Genomic DNA, 12,620 nt, shown 5'->3' with positions numbered 1-12,620 from the left:
TCAAGCGTAAACCTGACCGTCATTGCAATAGCGTCCCGAGTTCTTGCCGCATCTTGAGTTCTTGACGTCAGTCGGAACGCTGCACTAGCCGGCAAGTGTAGGACTTCGTATCGGTTCTCTGCTTAGAAATTTCTGCCCAATTTGACAAATAAAGGTAACTGAATTATATTCTTCACTTAAAAGTTATTTAGGTTTATTTGCGCTGTGTTATGTTGTACATTGATAATGTACATAATGTTGATCTTCCCTTGACCTTGAATTCAACCAATTGACCTTGGGAATTCGATCGGACTCTTTGAGCAGAGGTAGGCTGGTACCTGGTAGCGAGTTTTTCAGTTTGTTATGAACTGTACTGTCACACGTCGGTTGGAGACCGAATTTTCAATTTATTAATATCCCGCTTTTGACGTTTAACTTATATATGGATCTTATCTACATTGATTAAATTTAACTTCTAATCGACAATCGTCCTTTTGACTTTGTGCCGGTTTTTTAATTAAAGTTGCTAGCCTAGGTACCTAGTAGGAGGTATGTTGAAGAATGATAGAGATTAAGTTTCATGAATGATGAAGATAACTGATAGGTAACCCATTAGCTTAGGTTTTGCATGAGAATGTCTATGTCTGAACGTTTCAGGACAATGCTTAGCCTATTAGATTTCTCTCATTACTTGATTAGCTACATAGGCTAAGCTGAAAAATTCTTCAACATATTATCTTGGAATAAATATATATGACCTAATTTCCTCTTGTCGGTTCTGCCATCAATCGCACAAAAGTTTCTGATCTTAATATGAAGTTTTCCAGATTTTACAAGGCACAAAGGCTTGTAAAGCCTGTAATACCTCTGTATCAGGTATCAATGTATCATTAACTTGACTCTATAGAATTTTGAAGTGTTATAATTTTGATAGCTCACAAATTTTGATTATTTAGCATTAATGCATAATTATTGAATTCAGTGATGAATAATGTTTCCTATTTAACAAAGTGTTAATGTACCATTGGTATGTCTTTTGCATATGTAACTAGAAGAGTTCTACTACAATGCATCAAAACCTGGAGTTATTTTGCCAAAAAATAAAAAAATTGGAGGGGGTACTCTGACAGGCTTTAAAAAATAGCTTTTTTTGTGGGTCACATTTTAATTTTTTTAACCAATTAGATATGCAAACTTTTTAAATCTTTCTATTGTGTTATGTAGCCTTAGTATTAGGTCTCAATGCCCATTGACAAAATTTTTCTATGTCAAATGGTTTTTGAGTTTTGGGGGTTTTTGTTAAAAAACCAAAAGTGGTCAAAGTTACCCTGGGAGTCAAAGTTACCCCAGTTTACGCCTTTACGGTATACAATAAACAGAATTTTTCCATTTAAGAAGTTGCTACTGGCCTCAATTTGATGGCAAAAATGAAGCAAAAGCCACTGTTGAATGATCTAAAACTACTACAGGCTGGTTCTGGGTTCTGAGTGCTGTTATTGGAATTGGAAATTGCAATTGTGAGCTGCTGACTCTTGGTCAGACCATCACAAGCAGACTGTAATCTGATGTAGACAAGGCAGATATATGTTTACTTGAAGAAAAGAACCAAAAAGATAAATTGGTAGCTAATTGTTATTTAAAATTTATCCAAATTATTATTACTTTGAAAAAATCTAGTAATTAAGATACACAAACGGATCAATCATGGACACATATCAGTCATAATCATTATCAATCAATCATGGACATTGGACACATCAGTCATAACTCATAAATGTTTATTAATAATAACTTATAATTAGTATTTGCAGTGAATGTAATTGAATTATTTATAGTATTTAGAATGCAAACCAGAATCATAGTCAGAAGCTTTAGTGCTGTTGATAAATAATATTATTACTATTAATAATATTATATGTTAATATTATAATATAAATAACATTACAAATAATGTTAGCTGTTTTGGAAGCAAAGGGCCAAGAGATCATTACTGGTACTATTAGCAGTTTTTCAAGTTTTTCTCTATGTAATCAACTTTTGAGGTAATTTGCATTGATCTGGTAAAAAAATTTAGGGCTGATTCTAATTTTGTCCTCATTTGATGGATGATCTATTGCTAAATTCAGGAACAGGCTTGGAAGAATAGTTTAGTTAGTAGTCATTTAAATCATGCAAAATTGTGTTCCTTCATATTTATGTGTAAAAATGATTGTGTTTTGATGTAGCTGTCTGATTCATGTTTAGTATTGGGAAATTCCTGGTCAAAGCTACTGTTGTTAGAACATTAATGCTTCAGATTTTAATACCACTATGTAATTAATTTGAACAGTAAATAAAATAATATGCAAAATGAAATTATATTGGCTATTTATAAGTGCCTGAAAATTTTATGTCTAAAAAGTTCCTTACTAAGTTGCATTTCCATAAACAATCAACAGAAGGATATTTAAAAAAATACAGATTTTAAATAAGTAATGAAAACAAAATATTTTATTATCTATTGGCTTCATTATTCATTTCTCATGTGTTAATATCATCATTTATTCATCAATGACGTGTAGATGAATTATTTTCTCATAAGTGTCCCTCAAAGAATTGAGTGTGAGAATTTGTCACAGTTCAGGTGAGAGATTTGGGCCTGTGCCAGCTGTTGTCCCTCTAGATGTTCCCAGTGCACAACAGTCTCACTGCACACTTTTGCTTAGGCAACCACCAAGTTAGCAGTGATAGAAAATCAGGGAATTTGTGCCTTGTTTAATAAATAAATGTCAGTGAGGTTTCTCAAACTCCAAAAATTCTTGCCACAATGCATTCTGGTTTGGAAGTAAAAATGGCAGCAACTTTTTTTTGTTCATGTTGAAAAGTTTCATGGCTTTCAAATTTTGTATTCCTCACAAAGTTTTCAGCATCTATTTCATCATTCCAAAAAAGTTGTGCTGTGAAAGCAGTTTTTTATCCTTTCAATATAATAACTTTTCATCAAGTAAATTGCTTTATAAGAAAGTAAGTTAACTCCCAGCTTTAAATTTTAGGTTAATATAATATGCAATTTAAGAATACTTTATATTTTCTTCAAAGGCAAGAGAACCATTGTTTTTTAATGCTTTAAAATCAACTAAATTGTCATTTAAGTAATAAAATTCAGTAATTTTGCCTCTGTATTTGATCACACATTTACAAAACGAAAACAACAATCCATTCAGAACTTAACCAATGAATTTTAACCCAGTGCTAGCCTTGCACTTCAGTTCAAGTCAATCTGCTTCTACAAAAATTTTAAAACTAGTGTTTGGCCTATTTTCCAATAGAAGATTTACATAACACGTAATTAAGCTGTTGAGCATGAGGTGCAAAGAAATGCAACTTTTTCAGTGGCAAAAATGTTTGGCAAGAGAATGTCATTCACTCCCACAACAAATTGAAAACAATTGTGAAGAGAACACATGTATACAGGTCTCCAATTTGTCTGTCCATGTTGGCATGTTGAAGGCAACCACCTGATTTGTTGTAAAATGATGTGATAAAGGCTGCTGATTTATTTCTGATTGTAATTAAGCAAAATTTTAAGATAAGGGGAGAAATCAAGAAGCTGATAATTATATATATATATATATACTGTATCAAAGAAGAATTAGCAATCAAGAATATCATTGATGCATTCTTATATATATTGTCAGAAAGTGTTGCAAGTAGATGGTTTTGGGGTTAGGAAGTGAAATAATACCTGTCTAATTCCCTGTCTTTTCTATTTGACAGGGAATTGAAAATGGTATTATTTTCTACACTTCCAAAGCAAAATGTGATTAAGAATACAACTAGTTTGTACCTTAACATCTCCTCACAGTTGATTCAGTTTTTATCACCAAACTGAAGTGTTTTTTCAATAGTGGGTTTGATCCACATATTTGACATCTGCCTTGTGTATATTACTTCTTTAAAAATGTCCTCTAATTCTCTTATTGGGCTTCCAGATGGCTGAAGTAGCACCAATGCAGCTCCAGGCTGACAAAGCCTTCACAAATGTTGACCAAAAATCTGCTCTTGACATTGACTCAGCACCGTTTGTTCAAAGACTTTCTGGCATCATCTGTACCATTGGTGAGTTATTAAGATTAGGCACTGTATTGAAATTTTCTGAACACTGTATTGATTACATATTTAAAAAAAATTGTAATTTGTTTTAGTTTTAAATCTAAGGATGCAGGTAAATAAGCATTAACAAGTCTGAAGCCATTTTTAAACTAATGAATTTTCTGTCATCAGTTGCTTTGCAGCCTAACACGGTATCAGTTTGATCTTGTTTTGCTGCTTTACCATGGTTTTTCTGTTGAAAATATTTGCTTATTGAATTGAAGCTCTATTGTGGGAATATTCTCATACTCTAGATTCATAGAAACTGTTGGAATCATTCCATGAGTGTCTCTAATATGCATTGTCTGATCTTATTATTTTATTTTATGATTATTTTCCATGAAAGAGTATTACATTATGTTGAAGATTTCTCAATTATATGCAACCAGGTTTAATTTACATTTGTGGGGAACACAATATAGTTTTTTTGCTGCCAATCTATGGGAAACATTGAACTGAGTCTTTATTTGGGGTGGGTGAATTTTCAATTATTGATAATTAGGCCATTCATTTATTAAGCTCATTATCAAATCTTCTAGGAAATGAATGGTGAATCTAGGTACATGCAGCACATCTATGATCTCATACACGTTTTAATTTCTGAAAAGGCATTTATGAAGTTAATATTTGAAAATTCTGTAAAACAGGCCCTGTGTCGCGGTCTGTGGAAACTCTGATGGAGATGATTGAAGCAGGAATGAACATAGCCCGCATGAACTTCTCTCATGGCTCACATGAATACCATAGCGAGACTATGGCCAATGTCAGAGAAGCTACCCGCCGCTACTCGGAGAACAAAGGCTATTCCTTCCCTGTCGCCATTGCTCTTGATACCAAAGGTCCAGAAATTAGGACTGGTCTTCTTGAAGGTGGTGCTTCCTCTGAAGTTGAGCTCAAGAAAGGGGACAAAATTAAGCTCACCACAGATAAGACCTACTTTGAGAAGTGCTCCAAGGACATCGTGTACTTGGACTATGATAATATCACCAAGGTTGTGAAAGCTGGCAACCGCATCTTTGTTGATGATGGCCTCATCTCGCTCATTGCTGAAGAAGTTGGTAAGTGACGAATTTTCATTTTATCAACTTGATTGGTTTCAATATCTCTGGAATGATTGTCATTGCCCTTTCACACAATGGTAAATTGTTTATGATTAATTTACATGAAGTATTATTTGGGCATTAAGTTGCACGTGCACCCTAGTACCCTTCACTCTAGCGAATTTTCTTAATTGCAAACGTTGTTTTAGAATCTCCCATTATTGTGTGGTGTTTTAAATTACTGGAAATGGCGTTGGCAGGGCATAATGCTGAATAGTTTATATAGGTACCTTGTTACCTAGTCAGTTAGTTTCAAATTCTCAGGTTAGAATTTTTTTCATAATGCTAAATGCACACCAATTTCTATGTTTGCTTGGTGAGATATGTTGTAGAATAGCCCCTCAATTCTCAGAAAACATACCCCAAATTGTTCCAGTTTTGTTAAGTTGATCATGAATCATTTAACCAAACACAGGTTCAGACTACATCAATACCACCGTTGAGAACGGTGGTATGTTGGGCAGTAAGAAAGGTGTTAACTTGCCTGGCGTGCCGGTCGATTTGCCCGCTGTGTCTGAGAAGGACAAGGGTGACTTGCTGCTGGGTGTTGAGCAGGGGGTTGACATGGTCTTTGCATCCTTCATCCGAGACGCTGCTGGTGTCCATGAGATCAGGAAGGTTCTTGGTGAGACATTGCACTAATAGAATTGAAGCAATTCTTTACAACCCATTGGCTGCATTCCAATTAATTCGGATAATGAATTTATTGTAAGGTGGCAATGAACCATTGTGATCTGTGAACTGCAAATTTGCGTTTTGATTATAAAATTTTTCCTGGCTTCTCATTAAAAATATTCAGTGAGTTGAGGAATTAATTTTTTCAGGTGAGAAAGGCAAGGCAATTCGTATCATCAGTAAAATCGAGAACCACCAGGGCTGCCGCAACATTGACTCCATTATCGAGGCGTCGGACGGTATCATGATCGCTCGTGGTGATCTTGGTATTGAAATTCCTGCTGAGAAAGTCTTCATTGCTCAAAAAATGATGGTTGCCAAGTGCAATAAGGTGAGACTAATAGAAAAAAAAATTACTTCTTTGTCTACCTTGTTACAATCACCAGTGCAGTTTTTTAAACATGATTACTTGTTCTTTCACTTTCAAACAGTTTTATTTCCAAAATACTTTCACTATTGGTCTAAGTGTTTGGCTGCATCTGAATTATTTATTATATTTGTTTGCATCTATATGAATTAATTATTTGCAGGTGGGCAAGCCTGTTATTTGCGCGACTCAGATGCTGGAGTCGATGGTGAAGAAGCCTCGCCCAACCCGTGCTGAGGTAAGCGATGTTGGCAACGCCATCCTGGAGGGCGCCGACTGCGTGATGTTGTCTGGCGAGACCGCCAAGGGCGACTACCCGATGGTGTGTGTGCGCACCATGGCCAACATCACCAGGGAGGCCGAGGCAGCCATCTGGCACAAGCAGCTCTTCACTGAACTCACCCAGCTCGTGAGTACTTTTGTGTGCAGAGTGAAGATCTGGATGGAGGGATGTTCACTCTGTGCAGAGTGAAGATCAGGATGGAGGGATGTTGATTCTGTGGAGAGTGAAGATCAGGATGGTGGGATGTTTACTCTGTGGAGAGGTAAAGTCAGGATGGAGATGTTGGTGGTGGTGGTGGTAATGCCACTAGCAAAGAGTGGCAGAGTACGAGAGGTGGCTAAGATTGGCCAGAAAGAGGAAGGAGAAATGGAAAGGATGAGTAAGAGATGAGAAGTCGCGTGGAGGGATGGCATGTTGATTCTAATTTACTTTGTGATTAATAGACGTATTCTACGGAGTGCGAAGTGCAGTAGAAGGATCACTATAAGAGTTCATATGTAATCCCTGCATTATAACTAGTCATTGGTTGCAAAAACTTTTGTATAAGAAGTTGTGTAATTGCGTGTAGAACATTTTTCTTGATTTTTTTATACTACAAACACTTTCTGAAAGATGTCAGTGATAGCCTAATTTAATATGAATGACTTATCAAGAGTCTCTTAATTCTATCAAAATCCTTAATTATCACAATTTTTCCATCCTTAAACTGAGTGTAAACCGCCCGAGGCCTTCTCTGATTACATACCGTAATTGATGAAACTATTTACTGCAATAACACCGGAGTTATTCGCTCTTTACTGCACTTGACTCACCACTTTTTGATTGAAACGACCGAGCAATGGTTTGAAATGCATTCGAGTAGTAGAATAAAGCTTTTTGAACATTACAAGAACGTTATCATTAAATTGAAGTCATGGTACCTTTCATTTATATTGAGGGCGACGACTTGGTACTGTGGCAAATCAAGTTTCATCGACAATCGTTACCCAAATAGTCAAAATCATCCTAGGTAAAATATATAAGAAGAAAGTATTTTCTGCCTTGTTTAGAATGTTCAGGGCACGCGTGAGATTATTTCTTTGAATGTGTGCAGGTGACTCTGCCCACGGACAGCACCCACACGACCGCTATCGCCGCCGTGGAGGCGTCCTTCAAAGCCATGGCGTCGGCCATCGTGGTCATCACGACCACCGGCCGCTCAGCGTTCCTCGTGTCCAAGTACCGACCTCGCTGCCCCATCCTCGCCGTCACCAGAGACGCGCAAGTGGCGCGCCAGTCGCACCTCTACAGGGGCATTGTGCCTGTCCACTTCACTGGTGAGATTTTCTCATGTCTTGTCGCACCTTTTATCTCTCATTAAAATTCTACAATGCATTATAATCCTACTTTGAGTATTGCTGCGCCTGGGGTCAAGCTAATAAATCTTATTTTATTCTGTGAAAAGTTTTTAACGCACGTCTCTTCTATCTAGTTCGTTCATCGGAATTATGTGGAGCATTAAATATTTTTTTCGGAATTACTACGCCCCAGATCAAGCTACTGTATCGTATTAAGGGAATGAAAAATAAAGTAATTACGCAATTATTTGTTTCAGCTGAGGCTGATTATGGTTTGAGATGCGAATCCAATTCATAAGTGCTGCAACTGTATTTGAACTGCATTATCTAGTTCTGATCTAGAATTTCAATGCTGTACAATGAAGATCTCCATCTCCCGTTTTGGTCTTGATTGGTACGTTACGTGATTTTGTGATATTGATGCCTCCAGGGGTTCTCGTTGATTTCAGAGATACTTTTTATGTTTCTATCATTGGTGGAATAAGTCTGTTCGTTGGGATCTTAGACAAGTTGAGATAAAAATGAATGTCAGGACAATGAGTGTAGTGCTCAGTATTCTGGCTGGGCTTTTGACTGCGTGACGCCGTACCAATGTTTCCTGTAAGTGCTTTTAACTTCTCCTGAATTAAACATAATATTGATAAACCTTCAGCATGGTGAAGAATGATACGATAAATTTTTCTATTATTATTCTGCTTCGCTTTAACATCTATCTTATTAGGGAACTTTATTCCAACCTTTTACGTTCTAGTGTATGTGTATGCCCTTTCACTGTAGTTGCTTTCATATCTCACTCGGTCTTGTGCTTGCGATGACGTACATAAGATCTCTTTCGGATAAATTATCTTTTTCTTTGGCCTTGCAGTTGCTCCTCCCGCCGGTGAGTGCAGTTACTTCTCACTCATCTCCTCTAGTGTATTTTTACTGGTATTCTGTTGACCAACCTGTTTTTTGCTTATCGTTATCGTTCCCCCATAATCCTGTTCTTATCCACGAGTGGTCATCACCACTATGTCAAGTTGGTGACTCGACTCCTCGTATGTGCTTTGCTTGTTCAAAACCTGCACTAATCACATTCATTCGTGTTGCAGTGCTCTTCAGAGAAGTGATATTACTGTTATCGTAGAGGAGCTGATGCATGTTCTGTAGCCATGGAACGGTAAACGCAGCATCACTGCCCAACTGTGTATCACATGATAGTCAAATATTATCTTGGCCAGTCTTTCCCCAGGTGGGGAATGTCTTACTGAGGCATTTCATGTAGATTTTCTGTGATGAAAATTGAAAGTTATTCTCGGGCGTTCAAGCTCTGGGTAAAGTATTAGTTTGTATTACGTTAATATCTAAATCTTGATAATTTATTTCGAATTTAGTAAACATTTTTTATTTGAAACTTCATACGAATATGCCATGATATATATCAATAAAGCTTCCTATAACATATTATTTCGCTTTTATTACGTCTGTTTTTCTATTTGCTTATTTATGTCTGTCCTAATTTTTTACCGCCTTCTTTGGTTTTCTTTAAACGATTTACACCTTTATTTTTCCCATGCAGTATTCTCGAAATTAACCTTTCTCCTCGTCTATTATTTATTGTATTTTTTTATAGAAGAGCACAGAATTAAATATTTTGGCATCGGTTGAGCAGCACGAACGTCTGAAGTGTCCTTAGCGAGCTGTAGAAATTTTTCAATCCTATTGCGATTTTTTACCGTGATTTTGCAGAATGCACAAGAAGTACCAATACTCTTAACCAATAGTAAGGATATTAAAGTCACTGACAGGTGCTTGAAAAGCAAGGATAACATAGAATTTTAGTGTACATTCACTTGCATCGCAATTCACAATTGATGTTGGCCGCATGTTGAGCAGCGCATAATTTACGTTGGTCGCATACTGAGAACGCAAAATTTGTTCGTTCATACTTACCATTAATTCAAATTTATGTTTTGCAACTTAGCAGATAGTTAAACTCTTTTGATTCTCCAATTTCAACTGTTTTTACTTTATTTTATAGCAACGTTATTGAACTTTGTGCATGTATTCGTTAGGAGAGTATATGCCTAGAATGGACAAATTAGTCGTGACTAAGTTCTTTTCATAGGCACTTCAGTCGTTATGGACACTGATTGTATGATTCCAGTTATCACTCCTGCAATCACATGCTGTTTTGTGCATCTAACTGCTATTTGTTGCCTTGTTCGCCCCCCTAATAGACGTTTTGAGCTTTAATTATGGCGCTTTTAAGTGACCCAAATTTTAATCAATGAAAATATCCACAAAGTTATTGTAGCTACTAGTACCAATTTATCGTTGAATATAATAAAATTATTCACGTGGAATTTTAAAATGTTTTTAGATTAAAACGCAACCAGAGTTAGCTTCTTTTTTAAATGTACCCAGTTGCAGTCTGCGCGACTCATTTTCCATGTCTAGTCATGACTCCAATAATGAATTATAAGCTTATTTGACTCTTGAAACTCAACAATGATTCATCTCAATGTTGTTCAACCGACATCGATATTTGCAGCGGGTCGTGTTGAGGACTGGATGGCTGACGTAGACGCTCGTGTTGACAAGGCAGTCGAGATCGGCAAGGAGCGCCAGTTCATCAAGGCCGGTGACCCCGTCGTGGTCGTCACTGGATGGAAGAAGGGCGCTGGCTCCACCAATACCATGCGGGTTATCTTTGTGGAGTAAAATGCCTACGAGGCGCATATTTGTGGCCAATAAGCGTGACTGATTAGATCTTTTCTCTGTAGTATATCATTTCTGTTGGTTGATGTCGTTAAAGAGGAGAATTTGGTTTAAGCGCATTCGAAAGTTATTGGATTCACTGACGATGTGTAGGAGATAGACGGAATGAGTCTATAAACATGTATTCTCTGTTATAGTACTTTTTGTTGAGTTAAAGGTTCGATAATCGTCTTGAAGGAAGCAAAATTTCTTTAGTCCGTGCCGTGATCATTGAAGATAGTTGGTAGAAAAGCAGAACATCCTATCAGTGATGTTTTTGAGTTGGCCAAAATTCTCATCTCGGAGGACGTGCATAGTATCATAGTACATAGATCCAGAATCCTTGAAATAATTCTAATGCACTTTCATTTTGGTTCCATTTATTTATTGACTTGCGTAGAACCTTAGATAGTCGTGCGTGATATAAACTGAAAGTTGTTAGCCCACATTAAGACCTCCATTGCTTAAGTGTTGATCATAATTGATGTTGTGTTATGGTCAAGTGATTGCAATTAATGAATACTTACATCTAGTCTATCTTCAAATAATAGCAGTATTTATTCTATAAATTATTGTGTAGTTAGGAATGAAATCGTTAAACGTGTTCGTTCAATATTACTCACAGAACCAAAATTTTAAGCTAGTGCAACTATGTTGAGATCAAAATGAATAAAAGCGAATAATATTGTAAAAGTTAACTTGAGCAGGGAAGAGAGAATTCTAATTCTGGAGCTCAGTGAAATTGCATGTAACAAATGAAGTTGATGATTTTCTTGCGTTCTTAGTGGTCTTGGCTTTGTCTCATAAAACTTATGGAATCGTACCTTGTTTTTGTCCCCGATAATTGAATAGCCAATTCGTTACATACATTCATGAGCGACATCTTGGGTACGACGTGGAACCTCCAATTGCTTCCCTTAAAATTGTTGGCATTCACTTTGTCTCGAACTCTCGATCTCCTACAAATGCTCTTTTTAACGGGATGATGGCAGAAGTGAACGAAATCTTAACTTGTGGGCTCGAATGAATTTGAATTTTCTTTCAATTTGAGGATGCAATGAAGTGTGACACTTGAGCACAATTTAATATTGAAAAACCTCCTAAACGGCCACTACACCAAAATTTTCGAACCCGTGTTGGAAAGGTACCACTGAAATTATGTAAACGGCTTTATAATCCGGCCATGCATTTCGAAAATAGCAGGTGCTCCTAACTTAAAACCTTGCTATTCTACGATCGTGCGTTACATAAGCTCGATACACTAGTCAGGAATATCAAGCGTGGACGTTTGATCAGGTTCAATTTATACAGATCTAAAAACACATCTTTACGCTGTAAAAAAAAATAGTGATGAAAAAAATTTAAGCAGGGCAGGCTACAATCTTGCCGTCATGCGGATGCTTATGAAATTGGACAATTCTGAATCATGTTTTATTCTATTCCATTTCATTGTAGTTAAATAAACATGATCAAACCCTAAACCTAATTTTATTATTGGTTTATGCCGCGCGAACGTATTCCGAAGTTGATAAAGAATATTAAGAAACACCAAATTCATAGAGTTTTAGCAGACGTCACTAAGTTGATGCTTTGACTATCCTAACAGGTTACCAAGTTAGTTGGAATTTATTCACATGCACAGATTGGTAGGGTAACAATTTCAAATGTATAATATTGCATACGTATACCCGGGGAACTATAACTCACAAAAAATTACAATTGCATAAGCTTGTTAAAGTCGCAAGTCGTTCTGACCTCCAGGAAGCACAGAGCTGTCCCAGTGGCCAAGTTAATAAGAGATGTTCACACTCTAATCAAGTACGTGACTTTACTGCAAATGTTGGTAAAATTTTGCTTTAATTGAGATCGATAAATACACTCCATAAATTATATTGACAGAAAATTAATAAAAACGCCATAAGCAGCGATATCATCACACATGAAGCACGCTAAAGAACAATAAAAATCGTGAACATCACGCACCGAATTGCTGCCTTGAAGTTCACGAA

General features: G+C 36.6%; 1 protein-coding gene across 5 annotated transcripts; it reads left to right on the top strand.

Moving 5' to 3' along the window:
* The first annotated feature begins 4 nt into the window (after positions 1-4).
* Positions 5-11,431, top strand: LOC108664606 (pyruvate kinase). Of its 5 annotated transcripts, none has more exons than XM_018151229.2 (9): positions 5-154; positions 3,951-4,077; positions 4,758-5,168; positions 5,626-5,835; positions 6,035-6,216; positions 6,416-6,661; positions 7,629-7,851; positions 8,738-8,752; positions 10,406-11,431. In XM_018151229.2, the coding sequence occupies exons 2-9, from the start codon at positions 3,951-3,953 to the stop codon at positions 10,573-10,575; spliced, it is 1,584 nt and encodes a 527-aa protein (XP_018006718.1). In that variant the 5' UTR covers positions 5-154; the 3' UTR covers positions 10,576-11,431. The 5 variants fall into 5 exon arrangements, with proteins under 5 accessions (XP_018006718.1, XP_047736177.1, XP_018006719.1 ...); XM_047880221.1 differs by lacking the exon at positions 5-154 and adding an exon at positions 282-305; XM_018151230.2 differs by lacking the exon at positions 5-154 and adding an exon at positions 395-528.
* Positions 11,432-12,620: the final 1,189 nt, after the last annotated feature.

Source organism: Hyalella azteca, unplaced genomic scaffold (genome assembly GCF_000764305.2).
Source record: "Hyalella azteca isolate HAZT.00-mixed unplaced genomic scaffold, Hazt_2.0.2 contig5000, whole genome shotgun sequence".
NCBI classification, from domain to species: Eukaryota; Metazoa; Arthropoda; class Malacostraca; order Amphipoda; family Hyalellidae; genus Hyalella; species Hyalella azteca.
The sequence above is the reverse complement of the archived record's forward strand: the minus strand, read 5'-3'. Positions and strand labels throughout refer to the sequence as shown.